At 44.7% G+C, this 26,004-nt stretch overlaps 1 protein-coding gene across 1 annotated transcript; it reads left to right on the top strand.

Annotated features, from left to right (window-relative positions):
* Window positions 1–26,004, top strand: RAD54L (RAD54 like; the record flags this gene model as incomplete). The annotated part of the gene is made up of 18 exons (XM_080656144.1): window positions 1–30; window positions 773–856; window positions 2,721–2,840; window positions 7,985–8,045; window positions 8,760–8,895; window positions 9,318–9,387; window positions 9,506–9,794; window positions 10,253–10,377; window positions 10,685–10,835; window positions 18,833–18,959; window positions 19,954–20,028; window positions 20,145–20,275; window positions 20,820–20,930; window positions 21,115–21,238; window positions 21,482–21,560; window positions 21,884–22,063; window positions 25,537–25,700; window positions 25,794–26,004. The coding sequence occupies 18 exons, from the start codon at window positions 1–3 to the stop codon at window positions 26,002–26,004; spliced, it is 2,268 nt and encodes a 755-aa protein (XP_080512270.1).

Below are 26,004 nucleotides of genomic sequence, written 5' to 3'. Positions count from 1 at the left end.
ATGGGTGGTGCGGCAGCCGCACCGCGGGAGGTTCGATTGCCCCGGCCTGGCGGGACAGGAGAGCCCTGGCGGCTGTTAACGCGCGCTTTAGGAAGAACCAGATTAAGCCGGCGTGCCGGGAGCACATTCGTCTCAGCCGTTTTTTTAGCCCCGTCTGGGGTTCCCCTCCCAAGCCTGGGTCTTTTTCTTGTCCTGCCTGGATCCCTGCTCGGCCTCCCTCAGTCCGGACCTCGCATCTGCGTTCCAGACCTGGGAAATCCCCTTCTCTGGGCTCGGGCGCCTCGCCTCCCCAGGTCCCAGATTTTCACCCCAGCCTCTCTCCTGGCCTGTGATTTTCACCCCAGCCTCTCTCCTGGCCTGTAATTACCCTTCCCTCACCATCCCCCCTTAACTACTTCCTTTCTTCATGCCCACCTGAAGCCATTTTACCGACTCCACTTTGCCCAGCCGTCCCAGATCTCTGCTTGGTTGGCCTGCCCTCCGGCCTCAGCTAACTGACCACTCAGGTTTGCGCCCAAACCCCAGCCACTGGCTGTATTCCCTCCATCCATTCTCCTCTTTAATTAGACACGTTCTCCCTAATATAGCAGGCCGCTCTTTACTGGCTCTGGTTCTGCATTTTCAGCTTCTGGGTGCCTTTGTCTTTTGGCTGATGGGTACTTAATATTTATGCTCCTGGGTCTAGGATGGTAAGTGAGGCTTAGGGGAGACTGGATCCGATGGGCTCAGGCTGCAGGATTCCTGCGGGTGCTCAGTTTCCCTTCTCTTTCAGAGGAGGAGCTTAGCTCCCAGCCAGCTGGCCAAGAGAAAACCCGAAGGCAGACCTGATGATGAAGATTGGCAGCCTGGGGTAGTGGTGAGTACTCTGCCCTCAAGTGGATAGAAAAGGTGGGGATGCAGGAGTGTTTGGGCAGAAAGGAATCCTGGACTTAGTTTCTGGGGTTACATGGAATGAACCTGATGACCTCCAGAGGCCTCTTTCAGTAAACTTTTAATGAGTGCTTACTATGTAACAGGCATTGAACATAGATACTAGTAAATAAAATGTTTGTTCTCAAGTGCTCACTAGAAGCTAATATAGACTCAATTTTCCTGGTAGGAAGGAGTATTCCAAAGCAAAAGAGCACATTGAGTTGGGCCCTTTGGCTGCCTTGAAAAAAAAGTGCTCCCCAACAACAACTAGCAGCCTGTTCTTTTGCTTTTTTGTCCCTTTACCCAATGTCACAAAATAGTGGAATGTGCTGGGTCCGCTTTAGAATCCTGCGTTCACTTGGGCCTAGATTGGAGGGGTGGTTCCCCCCCAGTCTCTGCTAATACTCAAGTATAGTATGTTCAGCTGTGAGCTGGGTCCTGTGCTCTGCTCCCTCTTCCAAGGCTTTCCGGGGCTGGCTGTAGGCAGGATCTGTGTAAACCAAAACCAATAGGACAATGCAGCATTTACTTCAGAGAGAGCAGTTCAAGAAGTCAGGGCTTGACCACTGGAACTTTGGAGGAAAAAATTAGCTAAAGAAGGTCTAGAAGGCGATTTTGGGCAGGGGCAGTTGGTGAGTAAAAGCATGTAGAGCAAGCATGTCAAACTTGATGTAGGGAGAGGGAAGGGCCTTGCGTTTCTGTTTCTGGTGTGCCTTTATATGATCACTGAAGCTTCAAGTACCTTGGCAAGCTGGTACAAGTGGGCTCTTGCCTGATGGCTCAGTGGGGCTTGCTCTGTAGTTGCACCACTGGTTTACGGTGGGGCTCTTCTACCTATGATGGCGGCACATTGGCTGCCCCTTGCCACTTACCTGGGTCTCAGACTTGAAGTTGGGCAGCCCTTGGTGCAGCTGGGTCATAAATGGTGCTGTCTGCTCTCGTTTTTGGTGTTGGGGTCCTCACTGCCATGGTGTGAACTGACTGGAGAGTGGTTTTAGTGACCTGAGAGTTGGGGACTGCTGTACTGTTGTCTCTCCTTTGAGAAAACTCAGGGACGGAAGCAAACAGTTGCTCAATTATTCTTTGGGCCTTTTAGAGTGAAGATTTGGGGTTACATGACTCCATGCTGCTGGTGGACTTGCCCTTCACAGGCCCACTTCATTCACCTTTCAGTGCCCCATCTCAGATTAGGCAAGTTCTTTAAACTCATTAAGCTCCAATTTTCACCTGTTAAATAAGGACAATACATATTTAACATAGGACCACTGTGAAAATGATATATGGGAATAAGTGTGATGAGCTTTGAACAGGGTCTGGCACTTAATAAGTGTTTTAATTAATCAAATTTAAAAATAATTTTTTAAATATATCTTATTGATTTTTTACAGAGAGGAAGGGAGAGGGATACAGTTAGAAACATGGATGAGAGAGAAACATCGATCAGCTGCCTCCTGCACACCCCCTACTGGGGATGTGCCCGCAACCAAGGTACATGCCCTTGACCGGAATCGAACCCGGGACCCCTCAGTCCACAGGCCGATGCTCCATCCACTGAGCCAAACTGGTCATGGCTTAAAAATAATTTTGTTGATTTTTAGAGGGGGAGAGAGAAATGTTGATTTGTTTCACTTATTTGTACATTTGTTGGTTGATGCTCTAACCAGGGATCCAACCCAGAACCTTGGTGTATTGGGACCATGCTCTAACCACCTGAACTATCCCGCCAGGGTTTAAAATTACAAAGCATTTTAAATGTTAGTTGCCATTGTGGTGTTCTAGACTTCACCTTTCCCATTACTCTCTCCTAGACTCCTAAGAAACGGAAATCCAGCAGTGAGACCCAGAGCCAGGAGTGTTTCCTGTCTCCTTTTCGGAAAGCTTTGACCCAACTAACAAGTCGACCACCCTGTCTGGACAGCAGTCAGCATGTAAGTCAGAACCACAGCCTGCCAATGTATATGCTTCCCTGTTGTTTTGCCTAGGGAGGCTCCTACCCCTGAAGACACTAGAGTAGTCAGCAGACAAACTTTGGTGGGGCCTATGGGCCTGCTCACAGTTCCGGGGGACTGGAAGAGGCCTGGCCTCTTTTCCTTAGAGAGGTGTGCTGATTTGGAGTCCCCTTCTTTTTTAAAAAAAAAATATTTTTTTATTAATTTGAGAGAGAGAGGATGGGAGAGGGGGGAGAGAGAAACATCATCGTGGAGTCCTCTTCTTTTATAAGTACTTAGTCACCAGATCTCAGGTGGCTCAGATTCCTGAGGACATGAGGATACAGGAGAAAGGCCATGGCAGGGTATTGGTGCAGTCTCTGACTCTGCATATGGTTTTAAGAAGTACCAGAGTCCTACAGCTTTCATGTGTTTCGTCTAGTAAAATCAAATGTAATCATCACTATGGCAGGTTCTATGCATTATCTTGTGTAACTCTCATTTTTTTTAAGATGAGGAAGCTGAGTCTTATTTTAAATATATTTTATTGATATTTTATAGACAGGAAGGGAGAGGGATAGAGAGTTAGAAACATCGATGAGAGAGAAACATCGATGAGCTGCCTCCTGCACACCCCCTACTGGGGATGTGCCCGCAACCAAGGCACATGCCCTTGACTGGAATCGAACCCGGGACCCTTGAGTCCGCAGGCCGACGCTCTATCCACTGAGCCAAACCGGTTTCGGCGGGAAGCTGAGTCTTGGAGGGGTTTACTTGTCCAAAGTTACAGTGTTACCTAGTCAGATCTGCCTACCTCCATCCAAAGCTTTTTCCACCAAGTTTTCTGAGAGACTGTGATGTTGAGCTCTTGGAATTTAAGTAATGTTATTTATAACCCCTTCAACCACACCTGAGTTTGTGTTAATGAGGTAACTTTTGTAAAGCACCGCACCTAATTTTGGGGCTGGTTGCCAGGAGAACCAACCCACCAATGAATGGCCAGTGCTTAATCATGCCTATGTAAAGAAACCTCCATAAAAACCCAAAAGGTCAGGGTTTGGAAAGCTTCCTGGTCTCAGAGCAACTGGGTTGGTAAACAGCACCCCATCCATGTGCCGGGAAGTGGAGCACCCCAAACCCCATAGGTACAGAAGCTCCTGTGCTTGGGAACTTTCCAGACTTTGCTGTATTTCTTCATCTGGTTGTTTATTCATATTCTTTAATATCCTCTGAGATAAACAGGTAATCTAGTAAGTAAACTTCTTCTTAGTTCTTTGAGCTGCCCTAGTAAATTAATCAAACCCAAGGAGAGGAGGTTGTGGGAACCTCTAATGTATAGCCTGTCAGACAGAACCACCTGCAGTGGTGTTGGGGAAACAGTCTTGTGAAGTCTTAATCTGATGCTTTCTGTGTGTAGATAATATCAGAATTGAGTTATACTGTAGGACACCCAGCCCTGGCAGGAGTGACTCATTTGATTGTAGTGTCATCTGGTACACCAAAATGTTGCAGTTTTGATCCCAGTCCAGGCACATACTTAAGTTGTGGATTTGATACTTGGCCTGTTGGGGTGTGTATGGGAAGAAACAGTCAATGTTTCTGTCTCACATCGATGTTTCTCTCTCCCTTCCTCTCTAAAAATCAATAAAAATGTATCCTCATGTGAGGATTTAAAAATAAATTGTAGCCCAGCCAGAGTGTCTCAGTGGTTGAGCATCAACCTATGAACCAGGAGGTCACGGTTCGATTTCCTGTCAAGGCACATACCTGGGTTAAGGGCTTGATCCCCAGTAAGAGGCATGCAGGAGGCAGCCCATCAATGATTCTCATTATTGATGTTTCTGTCTCTCTCTCCCCCTCTCCCTTCCTCTCTGAAATCAATAAAAAAAATATTTTTAAAAATTGTAAGACACCCAGGTGGTGCTTGATTGTGAAAAACATACATGTGGAGTCAGAAGTGAAGCAGTGTAGTATTGAGAGTAGAGGACACATACAGGAGTGTGCTTTTCCTTTACAAGGAGGTTTTGAAGGAAAAAATGGGACTCTGTTTATGGGAATATGTAATGGAGGTTATTTGTGCACTCAGCAAACATTTAGAAACATTTTTATGTGATAAATGTGAAAGAATACATATGTGACATCCTATATAATAAAAGCCTAATATGCTAAGTGTCTGGTCAACTGGTCCGCCATTCAACCAATCAAAGTGTAATATGCTAAAGATATGCTAAGGCCACTCAACCTCTCGCTATGACGTGCCCTGACCACCAAGGGGCAGATGCTCCAACCGGTAGGTTAGCTTGCTGATGGTGTCCGGCTGATTGGGACTGAGCCAGAAGGGCCAGACACGCCCTGGAGACCTCCTGCAGTCCCCCCCCACCCCCTGCTGGCCAACCTCCCATGTCTATCCCCAGTCCCGACTGTGCACTGGTGGGGTCCCTTGGCCTGGCCTCGCCCTCTCGCAATCCAGGACCCCTCGGGAGATGTTGGAGAGCTGGTTAAAGCCCAATCCCACAGGGTGCACGCTGCTCACCCAGAAGCTGGGCTCATAGCTGGCACGGCAGTGCTACGGATGTCTGACTGCTGGCTTAGGCCCACTCCCCCCTTTTCCCATCCCCAGAGGTAAACCACTATCTTGAATTATGTTCATCATCTCTTGCTTTTTGTGATAGTTTAACCATATGTATGTAATTCACTAACTTTATTTATTGAGTTATAAAAAAATGATATGTATGTTACTGGTCTAAAGGAGTCTGCTTCCCTGTGTGCATCAAAGCTCAATAAAACACGAACAGGAGCTTGCAGCAAAGAAAATAAGGATTTATTAGTTTAGGAAATGGCCCACACCTGGAGTCACAAATGAATTAATGCTTATAAGCCTGGCTTCCATGGATGGGCTACATTGGGGAAACATCATTAATCATGGTGACTAATGGAGTTAGGGTTGTGGTCTCTGCTGATTGGTCAGTGCTAGGGTAGGGGGTGGTTGTCAGCCATGGCACCAGTTTGTCTGGTTTCCCTGCATTTTGGGGCCTGGAGCTGAAACACAACTGAGGCTTAGATATTGTCTCTAGTTTGACTGAAACTGTCTCTGCTGGTCAACAGACCCGAGGCTGTGTTCCCAAGATTATTTGATTCTGATCAGAATCTCATGGTCCTGTGGGCTTAATGATTAAGGGAGTGGACATGCAAGGAAGAAGGATACTGGATGAGGCCAGTTTGAATCAGAAAAAAAGAAAGGAGAAAAGTTATATTAAAGAAATTAAGTTTCTACATGGTTACATGCAGTCCATTGGGACTTTTCATTCAGGATTCATTCAAGTAACTATATGACAATAAGTGCAGGTGTGGTGGGAGTATGCAATAGGGTCCTAACAGTCTGGAGGTTGGTGAAGACCTGAATCTGAGGGACATACTGATTAGGTTGAGTCCTGAAGGATATGAGAAGTCAGCCAGGTGAAGAGAGTGAGGCATGAGATGGAGGGAACAGCCTGTGTGAAAGCAGTGGAGGAGGAGCCTCTCGGGGAGGAAAAATTTTCCTCTACCCTAGGTTCTTCTGGCTGGACTAATACTCAGATTGTCATGAGACAGATTAGCAGGAGAAAATTTAATAACATAAAATCATATGAATACCTCCTGTGTACATGGGAGAGACCCAGGAAAACTGTGTAACTCGCCAAAATGGCAGAAGCCATTACCTTAAATACCACCTTCGGCTAAAAACAAAAAATGGTGGTGGAGTCAGTCACGGGAGGTGACCAGGAAAAGTGCAATAAACAAGGGTATGCAGATTTAAGTCCAGGCCTTTTCCATTGATAGTAGAGGCAGGCTGGGTTTAGTGAGGGAGACACCCTTACAAATAAAGATTTCCCTTACAAATGTAAATGTCCTTTTACCAAGGGTAGCTGCTACTTGGTTTTCAGAGCTTCTTCCGAGTCTGCTGTTTGTTAAAAATAACCAGCCTAAAATAATTAATATCACAAAAGGCACATTTTGGGGTGGCAAAAACTACTTAACCTTCTGGCCCCAAAGGCAAAAGTGCCTCAGACCCACAAAAGTCATAGTGCAACCCTGGAGATGAGGACTTTAGCCTTAGACACCAGTAGAATGTCTAGGTTTGGAGGTGGTTGCAAATGTGGGTGTGGAGCCTAGGAGAGAGGTACTGATTGGAAATAGACTTGGGGTCATTAGCATATTGATGATATTTAGTACCATACCTCCAACGTGTATTGAAGTGTCAGGGTGAGTATGCAGTCAGAAGAGCCTAGAGCCCTATCTGGTTTGGCTAAGTGGATAGAGTGTTGGCCTGCAGACCTAAGGGTTCCAGGTTTGATTCTAGTCAAGATCACCTACCTCGGTTGCAGTCTCCTCCCTGTCTTTCCCTCTCTCTTCCACTCTCTCTAAAAATCAATGGAAAAATATCCCTGGGTGAGGATTAAAAAAGAAAAAGAAGAGTCTAGAGCCGAGCCCCGAGGAACACTTACTCTTAAGTGGGATTAGGCAGAGGAAAGGAAAACCCATTAGGGGACTGAGCACGAGGTCCCAGAGAAGAGAATAGTGGAAGAGTGGTGGTAAGAAGTCGAAGACAGAATATTTGAGGAGTAGTGCCCAGCTTTGTCTAGTAAGATAAGGATAGTAACACATTTGTTACCAGTGAGAGGGAGGAAACCTCCATTTTTGTTTTCTTGAGGGTAAGATTTTAATCAAGAGACAAAGTATAGAAAAGAAAGCAAGAAAAGAAGCTGTTGTACAAATCTAATATGGAGCACAATGTTCTAGGTTCGTGGTCAGCAAACTGCGGCTCGCGAGCCACATGCGGCTCTTTGGCCCCTTGAGTGCGGCTCTTCCACAAAATACCACGGCCTGGGCGAGTCTATTTTGAAGAAGTGGCATTAGAAGAAGTTTAAGTTTAAAAAATTTGGCTCTCAAAAGAAATTTCAATCATTGTACTGTTGATATTTGGCTCTGTTGACTAATGAGTTTGCCGACCACTGTTCTAGGTGATTATTAATGAGCTGTAATAAAAATACAATGTTCTCATTGTATTACAGTGCTTACATAGACATTTTAGGCTGCATTTATACAAATAGTATCCCATAACATCTCCAAAGAGTCCTGAATCCCTGTTTTCTCTTTCTTTTTAGGAAGCATTTATTCGAAGCATTTTGTCAAAGCCTTTCAAAATCCCCATTCCAAATTATCAAGGTAAAAATGGAGACTTTTCTCTTTTTAACTCTGTCATGTGTAAATGTGCCTGGATAGATTAAAACCTCAGCTTTTGAACATAAGCTTACCTTGGAATTGAAGATGCCAGTCCAGTGGTGACTGTGTATGGGGTGGCTCCACTGAGGCCTGCATGAAAAAAAGCTGTTTGATAGCTTCAGCAAGGGCCACCCTTCATCTTCTTGGTGGGGATGTGCCAGTGCTCAGGAAGCTCCTGGTGGGCCAGGGTGACTGATGGGTCCAGGTTTCATTTAGTCCAGGTGAGTTCAATGGCATCTTTATGCGGTTGACTATTGGACGCTTAGGTTCTACAAAGTTTTCCTTGTCCTATATAGAGTACACATAGCATTGTGCACTGGGGCTGGGAGAGAGGAGGCCAACTCTCAAGAGCTCTAAGTCTTGAAAGGCCCTTTCAGGGTTTTAGACCTTTCCAGGATTGACTTGAGTTGAGATGAACAAGAGCTAGCCCTTCTGAGGTTTGTAGTTGAATGGCAAACTAAATTAATAAAGACTCTGATCTGAGGTAGACTGGGATAATGGTCAGGTAGAGGTGCCCAAACTGTATTTGGAGAGGGTTCTGGGAGAGAGAAGGTCATATGGAGGCTTAGGAAAGGTTATGTGAAGGGTAGGAATTTGAGCTGGGCCTGCTGGAGCTCCTCAACATAGAGGCTTAGTTAACAGATTGTTGGTTTCTAGGTCCGCTGGGCTCTCGGGCATTGGGCCTCAAAAGGGCTGGGGTCCGCCGGGCCCTCCATGACCCCCTGGAAGAAGGTGCCTTGGTTCTGTACGAACCTCCCCCGCTGAGCGCCCATGACCAGCTGAAGCTTGACAAGTATGTGTGTTGGTATTTCTTGAGCAGTTCTGGTCCTCTAAGTGCACATACCTGGAAGGCAGAGGGCATTCTGGTGTGATTTACCCTGGGGGCTGGCATCCGTTTTCAGAGTGCTGTCATGACTGCTATACCATCCAGAGAGTGGTGGGGAAGGAGAGTACCTAGGCAAGAGCGTGTGGACATGACCAAGGTGGGGATTCCTCACTCAGGAGCAGGAGGGGTTGAGGTGATAACATAGAGAGCCCATCCCCCTTACCTAAATTTCCCTGGGGCAGGAATTTACTATTGTTTGATTACCAGGCTAAGAAGGTCCTTTTTTAGGCAGCTGCCTCTATGGCTTCTGGATCAGCAGGACACAACTTCCTTAGGGCATGGCCTTGCCTATGTCTGAGCTCCATGTTTTCTTTGCTGTGTTTTCTCAGGGAAAAACTCCCTGTCCATGTGGTTGTTGATCCTATTCTCAGTAAGGTCTTGCGGCCTCATCAGAGAGAGGTAAGTGGGGTGGGGAGGGGGGATGAGATATGGGCTAGGGTCAGAGCTTAGGAGGCTGTCATCTTTAGGACAGCAGCAGTGTAGATGCCAAAGTGGGCTGAGTGCTGTTCTTCCCCAGGGAGTGAAGTTCCTGTGGGAGTGTGTTACCAGTCGGCGCATCCCCGGCAGCCATGGCTGCATTATGGCTGATGAGATGGGCCTGGGCAAGACACTGCAGTGTATCACGTTGATGTGGACGCTTTTGCGCCAGAGTCCAGAGTGCAAGCCAGAAATTGACAAGGCAGTGGTGGTGTCGCCCTCCAGCCTGGTGAAGAACTGGTACAATGAAGTTGGGAAGTGGCTTGGAGGGAGGATTCAACCTCTGGCCATCGATGGAGGCTCTAAGGACGAGATAGATCAAAAGCTGGGTATGGAGTCTTAACAGAGATGACTGCACTCTTCTACACAAACTACTTTTTTCTTTTTTATGTTTTTCTTGATATTTAGAGAGAGAGGAAGGGAGAGGGATAGAGATATAGAAACATTGATGAGAGAGAAACCTCATTGATCAGTTGCTTCCTGCATGTCACCTACTGGGGATCAAGCCTGCAACTGGGGTATGTGCCCTGTCCAGGACTTGAACCAGTGACCTCTTGGTTCTTGGGTCAACGCTCAACCACTGAGCCACACCAGCTGTGCAGCATATTCCTTTCTTACGTGAATTCTCACTGATGGCCAGGGTTGAGGGCAGTGAGGGGTGGCAGAGAAGAGAATTCTATGGAAAATAGTTGAAATAGTTATTTCCAGGCTGAATTAAACAACTATCAAACTTTTTTTTTCTTTAATATATTCTAAGGTTTGTTCCTTGACACCTTTTCTGTTGTAGAAGGATTCATGAACCAGCGTGGAGCCAGAGTGCCTTCTCCCATCCTCATCATTTCCTATGAGACATTCCGCCTTCATGTTGGAGTCCTCCAGAAAGGGAGTGTTGGACTGGTCATATGTGACGAGGTACTTGACTCTCAGCAGTCTGGGTGGTAGGAGAAAGTCTGTCAGAGTCTCCTCACTGAGAGCTCCCTCCAAGGGCTATGTCAGTCACTGGGGAATGCTGAGTATAGAGCATGCTGCTTTGGAGGAGGCAAATGAGAGGAGAGCCCATGATATCCATCTGTCAAAAGAGGGAGTAAGCGCTTTTTGGAACTCCGAGGAGGGTGAGGTGCTGTGGACTGATGGCCAGAGATTGGATCCTCTACACAAGAATTTGCTCCTATTAGGGATGCCATATTGTACCCAGGCCTAAGTGAGAATTTCCTTTTAGGGACACAGACTCAAGAACTCTGAGAATCAGACTTACCAGGCCCTGGACAGCTTGAACACCAGCCGGCGGGTGCTCATCTCTGGGACTCCCATCCAGAATGATCTCCTTGAGTATTTCAGCTTGGTACATTTTGTTAATTCAGGCATCCTGGGTAAGAATCCAACCTTGTCTGCTACACTGGAGAGGAGTCTTACCTGTAACTCTAGCTGAGGAGAGAAAAGAGAATGCTAGTACTTGTAGGAGGACTTTTCTTGTCAGGGAGACCTTGGCTCTGCCAAGCAACTCAGCAAGGTCCATTCTGGCCATAGTAATAATAATAATTTATTTATTTATAGAAGGAGTTGAGGGTAGGGAGCGGGGAGAGAGAAACAGGGATGTGAGAGAGACACATTGGTTGCTTCCTGCATGCTCCTCAGACCGGGTCAGGGAACGAAGCTGCAACTGAGGTATGTGCCCTTGATGGGGTATCAAACTCGGGACCCTTTAGTCTGCAGGCTGATGCTCTATTCACTGACCAAAACTGGCTAGGGCAAGATTTCATTCTTTTTGTTTATTTTTTGTTTGAGAGAAACATGGATCGGCTGCTGCCCATATGCACCTTGACCGGAGATCAAACTTGCAATCTAGGTATATGCCTTGACTGGGAATCGAACCTGTGACCTTTTGGTGTACAGGATGATGCTCCAACCAACTGAGCCACCAGACAGGGCAAGATTTCATTCTTTTTTTTATGGCTAATAGTCCATAGCATATATGTATCACCACTTTTTTATCTACTCATCTACTGATGGGCACTTAGGTTACTTCCATATCTTGTCTATTGTAAATAATGCTGCAGAGAACATAGGGGTGCATATATCTTTTCAAATTAGATTTTTGGGTTTCTTTGGATATATACCCAGAAGTGGAATTGCTGGATCATGAGGCAGTCTTATTTTTAATATTTTGAGGAACCTCCAACCATACTACTCGTAGTAGCTGCAACAATATGTATTCCCAAAAATGTTGCATAAGGGTTCCTTTTTCTTCACATCCTTGCCAACACTTGCTGATTTTTTTTTATGATAGCCATTGTGACAGGTTTGAGGTGATAGCTCATTGTATTGTTTTTTGTTTTTTTTAATATATTTTATTGATTTTTTACAGAGAGGAAGGGAGAGGGAGAGAGAATTAGAAACATCGATGAGAGAGAAACATCAGTCAGCTGCCTCCTGCACACCCCCTGCTGGGTATGTGCCCACAACCAAGGTACATGCCCTTCACCAGAATCGAACCTGGGACCCTTGAGTCCACAGACCAACGTTCTATCCACTGAGCCAAACCGGTTAGGGCATCGTGGTTTTGTTTTGTTTTGATTTTTAATCCTCACTGGAGAATCTTTTTAAAAATTGGTTTTAGAGAGAGGAAGGGAGAGAGAAACATCGATGTAGGAGAGAAACATCAATTGGTTCCCTCCTGTATATGCCCCAACAGGGGATTGAACCCACAACCTTTTGGTGTATGGAACTATGCTCCAACCAGCTTAGCCACCTGACCAGGTCTCCCACTGTGGTTTTAATTTGCATTTCTTTGATACTTAGTGACATTGAGCACCTTTTCATATGTCTATTGGACATGTATGTCCTCTTTGGAGAAGTATCCATTCAGGACCTTTACCCATTTTTAGTTGGATTGTTTTATTGGTTTGTTTTTTGTTTTGTTATTTTATTATTTTTAATTTAATAAATCTTTATTGTTCAGATTATTACAATTTTTCCTCTTTTTTCCCCCCATAGCTCCCCTCCACCCGGTTCCCACCCCACCCTCTGCCCTTACCTCCCCACCACTGTCCTCATCCATAGGTGTACGCTTTTTGTCCAGTCTCTTCCCGCACCCCGCCTCCCCCCCGAGAATTGTCAGTCCACTCCCTTTCTATGCCCCTGATTCTATTATATTCACCAGTTTATTCTGTTCATCAGATTTTTTATTCACTTGATTTTTAGATTCACTTGTTGATAGACATGTATTTGTTCATAATTTTTATCTTTACCTTTTTCTTCTTCCTCTTCTTAATTATGCATTTCATATAATACTGGTTTGGTGGTGATGAATTCTTTTAGCTTTTTCTTATCTGTGAAGCTCTTTATCTGACCTTCAATTTTGAATGATAGCTTTGTTGGGTAGAGTAATCTTGGTTGTAGGTTCTTGCTACTCATCACTTTGAATATTTCTTGCCACTCCCATCTGGCCTGCATAGTTTCTGTTGAGAAATCAGCTGACAGTCGTATGGGTGCTCCCTTGTAGGTAACTAACTGTTTTTCTCTTGCTGCTTTTAATATTCTCTCTTTGTCTTTTGCTCTTGGCATTTTAATTATGATGTGTCTTGGTGTGGTCCTCTTTGGGTTCCTTTTGTTTGGGGTTCTCTGCGCTTTCTGGACTTGTAAGTCTATTTCTTTCACCAGGTGGGGGAAGTTTTAGGTTATTATTTCTTCAAATAGGTTTTCAGTATCTTGCTCTCTCTCTTCTGGCACCCCCATAATTCGGATGTTGGTACGCTTGAGGATGTCCCAGAGGCTCCTTACACTATCTTCAAATTTTTGGATTCTTTTTTCTTTTTGCTTTTCCAGTTGAGTGTTTTTTGCTTCTTTGTATTTCAAATCTTTGACTTGATTCTTGCGGTCCTCTAGTCTGCTGTTGGGTCTCTGTATAATATTTTTTATTTCAGTCAGTGTATGCTTAATTTCTAGTTGGTCCTTTTTCATATCCTCAAGGGTCTCGCTAAATTTATCGGCCTTTTCTAGGAAATTCTTGAAAAACCTTATAACTGTGGTTTTGAACTCTATACCCAGTTGTTTGCTTTCCTCCATTTCTGTCATTTGTGATCTGTTTCTTTGTCTCTGCATTTTCGCTGCTTCCCTGAGTTGGAGTAGCTTTGTGTGGTAGGTGTCCTCTAGGGCACAGTGGCTCAGCCTCCCCAGTTACCTGAGGTGGACACTCTTGGTGCACCCCTTTGTGGGCTGTGTGCTCGCCTTGTTGTAGTTAAGTCTTGAGTGTTGTTGGTATCACTGGGAGGAATTGACCTCCAGGCCAATTGGCTGTGAGGATCAGCTGTGTCTACGCTGGGAGAACTTCTGTGCTGGAGACACCCTTATGGGACAAGACTTGCAAAATTGCAAAAGCCTCTGTGCTCAGCTTGGATGGGGCGGAGTTTCAGGGCGGAGCCGACAGCCTTGGTTTCCCGTCAGCCCTGCCCTATGAGGCCCCTGGGTCTCAGTGTCCCTCGGTAATCGCTGCAAGCACCTCTGAGAGAAAACCTCCCTCGAGTTTCACCTGCTGCCAGACAGTCCAGTTTCTCCCCAAATGAGTCTGGGTTCCCAGACATTCGCCCGGAACTGGAGTTCAGCGCAGTCGGGAGCTTCTGTCTCACTCCTGCTTTAGAAAGCCAGCTGCACACTCAGCCGCTCGTGCATTCAGCAGTCAGTCCTCTCTGTGCGTGCACGCCTCCGGACCTCTGCCTTCCGCAGCTCCGGAGTCTCAGTGTACTTCCTCTTTTCCTGACAGTCCAGATTCCCTCCGAATGAATCTGGTTTCCCAGAGTCTTGCCCGTGTCTGGAATTCAGCGTAGTCGGGAGCTTCTGTCTCCCTCCCGCTTTAGAAAGCCAGCCACGCACTCAGCCGCCCATGCATTCAGCTGCCGTCCTCTCCGCGCGCGTCTCCGTACCTCAGCCTTTTGCAGCTCCTCTGAGTCTCAATGTGCTTTCCTCTTTCCTTCTAGTTGTAGTATTTCCACTCAGCCAGCTTTCCTGTGGTTCTGGATGATGTCCGTTTTGTCTTTTAGTTGTAGTTTTGAAATTGTTGTGTGAGGCAGCAGTTTAGGTGTTTACCTATGCCGCCACCTTGGTTTCTCACTGGTTTATTCTTTATAAATTTTGGATATTAACCCCTTATCTGATATATCATTGGCAAATATCTTCTCCCATTCAGTAGGTCATCTTTTCGTTTTGTTGATGGTTTCCTTTGCTGTGCAAAATAACTTTTTAATTTGATATAGTCCTATTTATTATTTATTCAGTTTTCCTTGCCTGAGGAGATATATCAGAAAAATATTGCTAAGAGAAATGTCAGACTTTACTGCCTATGTTTTCTTCTAGGAGTTTTATGGTGTTGAGTCTTTAATCCATTTTTAGTTTATTTTTGTATATGGTGTAAGAAGATGGTCTAGTTTCATTTTTTTCATGTATCTGTCCAATTTTCCCAAAACCATTTATTGAATAGACTGTTTTTATCCCATTGTATATTCTTGCCTCCTTTGTCGTATTAGTTGACCATCTAGGTATGGGTTTATTTCTGGGCTCTTTGTTCTTTTTTTTTTTTTTAATATATTTTATTGATTTTTTTACAGAGAGGAAGGGAGAGGGAGAGAGAGTTAGAAACGTCGATGAGAGAGAAACATCAATCAGCTGCCTCATGCACACCTCCTACTGGGGATGTGCCCGCAACCAAGGTACATGCCCTTGACCGGAATCGAACCTGGGACCCTTCAGTCCACAGGCCAACACTCTATCCACTGAGCCAAACGAGTTAGGGCAAGGGCTCTTTGTTCTTTTCCATTGATCTATGTGTCTGTTTTTTATTCTCTGCTGTTTTGATTATTATAATATTGTGATCCCTCCAACTTTGTTCTTTTTTTATTGCTGTGTCTATTTAGGGTCTTTTGTGGTTCCATATAAATTTTTGGATTAATTGTTCTAGTTCTGTAAAAACACCATTGGAATTTGATAGGGATTTTGTTGAAACTATAGATTGCTTTGGGTATCCATGTGTAGGGTATATGCTTCCATTAAATTTATTCCTAGGTGTTTTATTTTTTTGGTGCAATTGTAAATGGGATTTTTTTTTCTTAGTTTTTCTTTCTGATAGTTCATTATTGATGTATAAAAATGCAACCAATTTCTGAATATTTATTTTGTATCCTGCTATTTTACTGAATGCATTTATCAGTTCTAGTAGTTTTTTGGTGGAATCTTTAGGGTTCTCTCTATAGCTCTATAGTATCATGTTACCTGCAAATAATGACAGTTTTACTTCTTCCTTTCCAATTTGGATGCCTTTTATTTCTTCTTGTCTGGTTGCTGTGGCTAGGATTTCCCCACTCTGGCCATTTTTCTCTGACAGAGGTGGCAGGCTCTATGCAGGGCATGGGGTCACTATGAACTGTGGATGGAAATAATATCTCCAGATATTTTTATTACCTCACAAGAGCTTTGACCTCAGAGCAGATGGTCTTGGGCAGCTTCTTTCTTTTTTAAAAACCATTTTTTAGTGTACAATTAAGTGTCACTAAGTATATTCACAGTGTTGTGCAAACATCACTACCATCTATCTCCGGAACTTTATCTTGCAAAACTGAAACTCTACCCATTAAACAATAGCTCCCTATTTTTCACGTCTCCCCCCCCCCCCCCGCCCCGCCCCATAACCACCATTTGGGCAGTTCTTGCGCTTAGGTATCTGTGGAATGGTTTGTTAGTGTCACCCCAACTTGACAGTGTGGAAAATCACTTAAGGTGAGAACCAGCTGAGCAGCAAGATTTCCACAAAGAATATATTTGGGTGACCACCACCAGATCAGTTACTATCACCATCTCAGCAGCCCTCCCATCTCAGAGGCACTCTCCCACCCCCTTCTAATCACTACTTTTTTCTCCCCAGAAATATTCTTGAACTTTATGTATATAAATGGAATCATACAGTATATATTCCTTTGTATCTGGTTTCTTCTGTTCATAATATTTATGAGAAATCATCCATGTTGTTGCCTGTAGTTGTAGTATTTTATTTTTGTATACTATTCCCTTTAATGAATATACCATGATTTATTTTTTTTAATATTTTTTAAAATATATTTTATTGATTTTTTACAGAGAGGAAGGGAAAGGGACAGATACCCCCCACTGGGGATGTGCCCACAACCAAGGTACATGCCCTTGACCAGAATCAAACCTGGGACCCTTCAGTCCGCAGGCCGACGCTCTATCCACTGAGCCAAACTAGCTAGGGCGTATTTCTTTTACTATTGATAAACAATTGTTATTTCCAGTGTTTTATTCTTTTAATAATGATGCTATGGACATTCTTGCATGTTTTTACCTCAGCATAGTATGCATTTCTCTGTCCTAAGTGTGGAATTGCTGGGTCATATGTTATGCATGTGTTCAGCTCTATAATCACTTTAAGTGATTGTACCAGCAGAGTATGAGAATTCCAGTATCTGTACATCATGTGTCAGCATTTTTTTTTTTTTTTAAAGGGCTAGATAGTATTTTAGGCTTATAGGCAAACTCTATCACAGTTACTCAGTTCTGCCATTGTAGAGTGAAAGCAGCCCTAAAATGTATATGAATGGGCATGGGTATATTCTAATAAAACTTTATTTACAGAAAGAGGTGGCTGGCCCATGGCTATAGTTTGTTAACCATGGCTCTGTATCACCAATATTTATCTTTAACATTTTCCAAAAATGTTAGTCGCCCTGGCAAGTGTTTCTCAGTGGTTAGAGCTTTGGCCTGTGCACTGAAGGGTCGAGGGTTCAATTTCAGTCAAGGGCACATCCCTGGGTTGTGGGTTCTATCCCCGTCCCCAGACGGGTGCATGTGGGAGGCGACCATTCGATGTGTCTCTCTCACATAGATGTTTTTCTGTCTCTGTTTCTCTCCCTCCTCCCTCCCCTCTCCCTTCCTGAAGAGCAATTGAAAAATATCCGCAGGTGAGGATTAACCAATTAAATAAATCATCTTAGTCATTTTGTTGGTGTTTAGTATTATCTCATTGCATCTGCCTAATGTTGAATAAAGTTGGATATCTTTTAATATAGTCATTGGCTATTTGGAGATGCTGATTTTTTTTTTTTTTAATTTCTGGTCAAAAGAAAACCATATACCCATTAAGCAGTTACTTTCTATTTCCCCTTTACCCCGACCCCTGACAACCACCAATCTGCTTTCTGTCTCTATGGATTTACCTATTCTGGATATTTCATATCAGTGGAATCCTATAATATCTGAACTTTTGTCTTTGGCTTATTTTACTTAGTGTAATGTTTTCAAGGTTCGTCCACACTGTGGCATGAACTTCATTGTACTGATACATGCTACTTTATCTCTTACATACAGTATATAGGCTCTAAAAAAAAATCCAATCTGATAATTAGATTGTCTTTTTAAAAAATATGTGTGTTTTTATTTAATTTTTTTAGAGAGAGGAAGGGAGAGATAGAAACATTGATGAGAGAGAAACATCAATGGGCTGCCTCTTGCACACTCCATACTGGGGATGGATCCCGCAACCCAGGCATGTGCCCTGACCCAGAATCTAACCAGTGACCTCTTGGTGCATGCGTCAACACTCAACCACTGAGCCACACTGGCCAACTGAAATGTCTTTATTGGATTATTTTGTCCATTTATAGTTAATGTGATTAGTTACATGTTTGTATTTTAATCTACTATCTCACTATTTGGCCTTTTTTTTTTTTAATATATTTTATTGATTTTTTTACAGGGAGGAAGGAAGAGGGATAGATAGTCAGAAACATCGATGAGAGAGAAACATCGATCAGCTGCCTCTTGCACACCTCCTACTGGGAATGTGCCCGCAACCAAGTTACATGCCCTTGACCGGAATCGAACCTGGGACCTTTCAGTCCGCAGGCTGACGCTCTATCCACTGAGCCAAACCGGTTTTGGCTATTTGGCCTTTTTTTAAAAAAATATGTTTTATTGATTGTTACAGGGAGGAAGGGAGAAGGATAGAGAGTTAGAAACATCAATGAGAGAGAAACATCGATCAGCTGCCTCCTGCACACCTCCTACTGGGGATGTGCCCGCAACCAAGGTACATGCCCTTGACTGGAATCGAACCTGGGACCTTTCAGTCTGCAGGCCGACGCTCTATCCACTGAGCCAAACCAGTCAGGGCACTATTTGGCCTTTTAAGTCTTCTGTGTTTTGGTAGCTCTCCGATTCATTCAAACAAATTGCCTGTAATTTGTTTAGCTTTGTTGGTCTTGGCAGGAAGGTTGGTCTGTAACAAAGAAGTCTGCCATTACTAGCAGTGGGAAAATAATTCTTTTTCTACATTCTTTCTTTTTCCCTTCTCTTCTTTGTTTAGGAACTGCCCATGAGTTCAAGAAGCATTTTGAGTTGCCAATTTTGAAGGGTAGAGATGCAGCTGCCAGTGAGGCAGATAGGCAGCTAGGAGAGGAGCGACTGCGGGAGCTCACCAGCATTGTGAATAGGTAATGCAGGGTGGGACTAGAAGGCAGCACTTTCTTTGGGTTCCCCCAACTGAGGTCATCAGAGTTGCCCCTAAGTCATCCAAGGCCAATCTTTTGGGACCTTGACCTATGAGGGCCAGGATTCTAGGAAGGGAGTGGGATCTGTGTTCTGACTATAACTACTGAATAAAATAGGGTGTCTTACAGGCCAAGTCCTTGCTTTCTTCCTGGCCTCAGTCCTGTGGTCTGGTTTTGGGTTGCTTAGCAACCTGCTGAGGAAGCTCTTTTCTGATGCTGTTGGATTTCCTGAGCAAAATATCACTCGGAACACTGTTACTATTTCAGAAGCTTCTTATCATTCGATCTCAAACCTAAAGAACCGTGTTTACCTTCCCAGGCTTCATAAGTAGGGATACATCTGATGGATGGGTGTGGCTTCCAGGCCGAGATGGATTTTTCTATAGGTCCCACATAGCACAGGAGGGCAGGTACATCCTGTCATAAGTATATACACTTGATGATTTACATCCTGAAGGGTCCTGTTCTTCCCAATTGCCACCTCTCCCTCCCAATTTTAGATGTCAAGAAGGAGAGTCAGTGTATCAGGAGCTGCTGCTCAGGTGCCTGATCCCTGTTCTTCCTGGTCTGCCAGGAGGTGTAGGCCTAATTTCATTGAGCCTTGGGTCATTTGATAAGAGGCATTTGGGCAAATGCAGAAACTTCCCTAAGGACTTAGTGGTTTGCAGCTTGCTTTCCCTATCAGAGCACTAGACGCAATGCGAGACCTTGGCCTCTTCTTGAAGACCAGCTAACCTTTTGAAGGGGAAGAGAAAGAGTGGTCAATTAAAGCTAGACTGTAACCCCGATATAGATATATCTTTGCCATAGGGCTGATGGGTCTCTGACATTTGATAGTACAAAAGAGTCATTCATGGTCCTTTAGGTGGTAATTTTTATTCCAGTAGTTTGCTTAGTGGTTTTACCAGCCCCTACCTTTTTATCTTGTTCTCTCTAGGTGTCTGATACGGAGGACATCTGATATCCTGTCTAAGTATCTGCCTGTGAAGATTGAGCAGGTGGTTTGTTGTAGGTACTGAACTCAACTTAGGGGTGTGGAGAGAGTAAAAGCCCAGTTTTTTGAAGTTGTCCTCAGAGGGCCCAAGTGTGGTTCAGCCTTTCTCACTGACCCAGCTGCCTTTTTTTCAGGCTGACACCGCTTCAGACTGAATTATACCAGAGGTTTCTGAGACAGGCCAAGCCAGCAGAGGAGTTGCGTGAGGGCAAAATGAGTGTATCTTCCCTGTCTTCCATCACCTCACTAAAGAAGCTTTGTAATCGTGAGTTGAGTCCATGCTCCTCAGAGGTCTTCTGTGAGAGTGGGCAAGGAGGGTAGGCTCCCGCAGGTGATCCAGCCACCTTCACTAATACTTGTCCTCAGAGTCCTCATAGAGGCCATATGTGATTCCGGCCCTCCCCAAGGCATGAGCCCTACATTGTTTACTTTGTAAACCAGACCCTTTGCTTTGAAAACTTTAGGTTATCCTCCGCCCAGCCCATGCTTGATGCTTGGGGTATATAGGACTGTGTGTGTGTGTGTGTGTGTGTGTTCATGAACACATGTGCACACAAAATGTCAGACAGGAATAAAAATAACAAATGTACTGTCTCTGGTATAGCTTCCTTCTTGTTAGGAGAACACACTAGTGAGCCAGGTTATCCATTCATGCTCCCAGATGGCACTGACTACACACTGGAATTTGGGACCAAGCAAATCTGGTGCTGAAGAAGGTCATTTGGGTAGGCCTCTAGAGGAAGTTCTAATGAATACTGAAGTGGAAATTTCCGAAAGCAATGTAGCTGGCTTTTTTTCTTTTTCACCAGATCCAGCTCTCATCTATGACAAGTGTGTGGAAGAAGAGGACGGCTTTGAAGGTGCCTTGGATGTATTCCCCCCTGGTTATAGCTCCAAGGTTCTAGAGCCCCAGCTGTCAGGTAAGCCCTTTCCTACTAGTTTTTGTTTTGTTTTGTTTTGTTTTTTGTTTTTGGATTCTCTGGGAGGAAGGGTGGGAGATTGTCTCTGTGTTCTAAACCTATCTTGTCTCAAGGCAGGATATCAAGAGTAAGAATTTTGGGCCATTGGGATGACACATTGGGAGCTAATAGTTCATCTTCCCAGGTAAAATGCTGGTCCTTGATTACATTCTGGCGGTGACCCGAAGCCGCAGCAGTGATAAAGTAGTGCTGGTGTCCAATTACACCCAGACACTGGACCTTTTTGAGAAGCTCTGCCGGGCCCGAAGGTAGGGAAGAGCCTAACTAGGCTGCCAAAGAAGTGCCTCCCCAAGCAGAATAGCCCCTGGACTTCTAGGTGTTCCCACGGGACAGAATCCTGGCTCCTAGCTCTTGCCCCTCCCTTTGTGAGTGTGGGGCCTCAGGCTGTGCATGAAACAGCCTCAAGTATGGTTAGTTTAGTCCCTTCAATAGTTCTGGCTCCAGGAAACTCTGCTTCTTTCTTGGGTTTTGATCTTTGGATTTCCCTTTAGGTATTTGTATGTCCGCTTGGATGGCACCATGTCCATTAAGAAACGAGCCAAGGTTGTAGAGCGCTTCAACAGTCCATTGGTAAATGCACAACCCTTGTCCCCACACCACCAATGTAGTAACATCAGGATTAGGGTTGATAGAGAAGCTATAAGGAGGCTGCGCTCTAGTGTCTTCCTGGATTTTTTTTCTGGTGGGTGTGGTAGGGTTAGGCTGGTTAGTGATGGCTGGGCTGGGAACTGACTTTGTGGGCTAGGAAATTATATGGTATGCAGACAAACTGGTGATCCTCACAGTTGGTCTGAGCATAAGGATATAGATGTGTAAGAGAGAACAGTTGACTGGGCTGAGTAGGATTCTAGTTCAGGCTGCGAAAGGTTCTTTTCTGCTTCCTCTCTTTCCAGAGCCCTGACTTTGTCTTCATGCTGAGCAGCAAAGCGGGGGGCTGTGGCCTCAATCTCATTGGGGCTAACCGACTGGTCATGTTTGACCCTGACTGGAACCCAGCTAACGATGAACAAGCTATGGCTCGGGTCTGGCGTGACGGTCAAAAGAAGACCTGCTATATCTATCGCCTGCTATCTGTAAGGATGGTGATAGTGGTCAGAGTAGGGGTGGGTCATGGAATAAGACCTTTAGGACCATCTTGGGTTAGTTTTTAATGCCACTCTTTGGGCCCTCTGCCTCTAGCAGTGGCCTTGGCTATGGGCTTAGCCAGGAGCCTTTTATTCTTCTGTTCTCTCCACCCCATTCCTTCAAACCCTTCTTTACAATGCTCTCTGGATACCTGTCTTCAGTAGTTAACAAACTCCCCTGTGGCCCCATCCTTTTCACAGGACACCTACTTTCCTTCACACCTGATTTCTACTCTCCGATGTAGCCTTGTAGTCTTCTTATACTCCATGTCCCATGGTATTAAAAAGAGGTATTGGCATTCTCCAAGTTCTCAGTGATCACTCAGACCATCCATCCTACAGTTCTTTTGAAGCTCAAGTTGTCTAGTTTGATTTCTCTTTTCCTTACTACAGTCATCTACCTCCTGCTATTTTCATAATTCGTTAATGATTTTTAGACACTAGCTCAATCTTCATTTCTTTCCCAAATCCAGCTATCATCCTGGTGGACTTCAAGGACCATGCAGTTATCTAGCACTCTGGCCTTCATGTTTCCTTGACCTCCCCCAATTTTAATTACTCTAAAGGCTACACTGTGGAACTTAAACAATACTGGAACTTTACATAGTACCCAAAACTTTAGTAATAGCTACCACTTCCTGTCCTCCATCTGCTACAACCTCCTACATCTGCTTCAACCTAACGTCCCTAGTACTCTGGCCCCAGTCCTCAAATCTAGCTTTACTTCCTTTTCTGTTGGACCTGATCCTTATTGTGTATCCTTTCAGGAACTCCTTCCCTAATACCTACTTCATCTGTTGTCAGCTTTTACACCAGATAAATTTGCACTTACAGATGGGCACTGTCACTAATCACATTCACCATTTTGGCTGGGCCATATCTCATTTTCTTTCAACAACCACTTCAAGCCTTCATCACTACCCTCAAGTTTCCTTCCTAAACCTGTCATTCTTTTGCAGAGAACTTGTCCTACTTCACAGAAAACAAATGAAGACTACCAGGCTTGAATTCTCCCCCCTACCTTTTGCTCTCTTCCATAAATCTTTACACCTGGTCTTCCCTTCCCATCTCAGAGGAAGATCATGCCCTTTCTCTCTGCTTGAGGCTCATTATTCCAGCTCTGCTCTAGAACCCTTCCCCATCCTTTCCTTCCTTAGTTGATTAATCTCTCCTTTATTCCCCAAAGTCTATAAACATACTCAAGTAGCTCTCACCTTAGAAACAAAATTTCTCAGCCCTGTTTATTGCAGCTACTAACTTGGGTTACTTCCCATTCATTTACTGTCACATTTTTCCAAATTCTACAAATTAACGTCACCTCATCTTCTCACTCATCAGAACATTTATGCCACTGAACCCTCTCTTGAATGTACTATTATTTGCTTCCTAATTGCCAAAACAAGAGACTCTTGATTTTTTTTCTTCTTTGTGTATCTGACACTGTTGACTAGTAATCTTAAAATTATTTTCTCTTTGGAAACTTCATTCTGGTTTTCCTACCTCTGTGATTTTATACACTCACTAGAGGCCCGGTGCATGAAATTTGTGCATGGGTAGGGTCCCTAGGCCTGGCCGGCGATAAGAGCCGATCAGGGCAATCAGGGCCTTCCGGCTGCTGGCCGGGGCCTTCCTTTGTTCCGCGTCACCCCCTGGGGGTCAGCGCACGTCATAACAAGCGATCGAACTCCCAAGGGGACACTTTGCATATTAGCCTTTTATATATATAGATTATATTGACAAGTCTCTAACAAAATTTTTAGCCCAGATCTCTTACTTGAGTTCTAGCCCCATGTGTCCATGACCTACTGTACATTTTCACCTGAATATCTTTTTTCTTTGTTTATGTGTTTGTTTTTGTTAATCCTTGCCTAAGGATATTTTTCTATTATTTTTTAGGGAGGGAAAGACAGAGAGAAACATCGATGTGAGAGAAACACATCGATTGGTTGCCTCCTGCACGAGCCCTGACCAGGGCCTGGGCTGGGGAGGAGCCTGCAACCAAGGTACGTGCCCTTGACTGGAATCAAACCTGGGACCCTTTGGTCCTCAGGCCGATGCTCTATCCACTGAGCCAAATGGGCTAGGGCTCCACCTGAATATCTTAGGAGCACTTCATATACATCATGATGAAACATGCTCCCCTTCTGAATTTTGCCATTTAATGGTTCCATTGGCCACTCCACCCAAATCTGCGCATTATCCTACTGGACTAATCTGTCTCCTAACAATCAGATTCCAATTACCATCGATTTTAAACTCTTGAAATTTCCTTAATCTAACCTGCCTCTCCATCCCATGCTAAAGTCACAGTAATCTCTTACTTGGATATTGCAAACAGCTTCCTAATTCTTTACCTTTGGTCTTATCCTAACCCATTCTTTACATACTTCTTTCAGAATGATCTTTCAAAAAATTCTGATTTTGCTTTTTATGACAAGGTCAAGCTCTTCAGCCTGGCATCCAAGCTTCTCCAATACAGACTCTGCTGACTTTCTCAGTCCCAGCTTTTACTATACTTCCACTGTCATCTGGATAGGCTGAACGCCTCAGTCCTCCAATAGGCCAGGCTTATTCCTTTGTTCCTCTGCAGGGAATGCCTTCCCTTCTCTCTGCCCTTCTAAATGATCTAGTTTCTCTCTCTCTCTCTCTCTTTTTTTTTTTAAGATTCAGCTTGAGGATCACCTTTACTTTCAAGCTTTTCAACACTATTCCATTCTGCCCATCTTGTGGGCTACTAGGTATTCTGTACAGAAATCTATTATTGTACCAAGTAGCTTATATGTCTGTTCCACTAGTCTGAGTTCAAGAATAAGGGTCATATTTGATTCTTCTTTATATCCTAGTGTTAGCACAGGGTCTGGCATATACTACCCAAATGATAGTTAGTGGGTGAGTCTTGGGTTTGGTGTGGAAGTCTGGTGAAGCTGCTACAGACAAACCTCAGCTTACCCTAAAGGAATTTCGCTAGGCCCTGAAACCCTCCATTGGCATAGAAAATATCATGGGCAGACCTGCACAAGTCATATTCCCAAGAGATAGGCTAGGCCCGTAGTCGGCAAACTGCGGCTCACGAGCCACATGTGGCTCTTTGGCCCCTTGAGTGTGGCTCTTCCACAAAATACCATGGCCTGGGCGAGTCTATTTTGAAGAAGTGGCGTTAGAAGAAGTTTAAGTTTAAAAAATTTGGCTCTCAAAAGAAATTTCAATCGTTGTACTGTTGATATTTGGCTCTGTTGACTAATGAGTTTGCCAACCACTGGGCTAGGCAATGGGCTTAGCCAAGCAGAGGTATTGCTGCAGGGTTCTTACTTTTCATTTATCTTTCTCTTGGATGGCTATAGTTTCATCCCCTGTTTTTTCCTTCTCCCTGTGTATGGAGATGACTTAGCCCTTCTTCCCTGCCTCCCCCAATCTTCCCCCAGGCAGGAACCATCGAGGAGAAGATCTTTCAGCGTCAGAGCCACAAGAAGGCACTGAGTAGTTGTGTGGTGGATGAAGAGCAGGATGTGGAGCGACACTTCTCTCTGGGCGAGTTGAAGGAGCTGTTTACCCTGGATGAGGCTAGCCTCAGTGACACACATGATAGGTGGGTGGAGTGCCCTTGTAGCCATTATCTGAATTTTCCTTATAGCTTGGAGATGGGGTGTATAATGACCACAGCTTTGTCCTCTGCCCCCAGGTTGCGCTGCTGCCGCTGTGTCAACAACCATCAAATCAGGCCACCCCCTGATGGTTCTGACTGCACCTCAGACCTGGCTCAATGGAATCATAGCACTGATAAGCGCGGGCTCAGGGATGAGGTACTCCAGGCTGCCTGGGATGCTGCCTCCACTGCCATCACCTTCGTCTTCCACCAGCGTTCCCATGAGGAGCAGCGGGGCCTCCGCTGA

This window comes from Plecotus auritus, assembly GCF_963455305.1.
Source record: "Plecotus auritus genome assembly, chromosome: 2".
Taxonomy (NCBI): Eukaryota; Metazoa; Chordata; class Mammalia; order Chiroptera; family Vespertilionidae; genus Plecotus; species Plecotus auritus.
The sequence above is the reverse complement of the archived record's forward strand: the minus strand, read 5'-3'. Positions and strand labels throughout refer to the sequence as shown.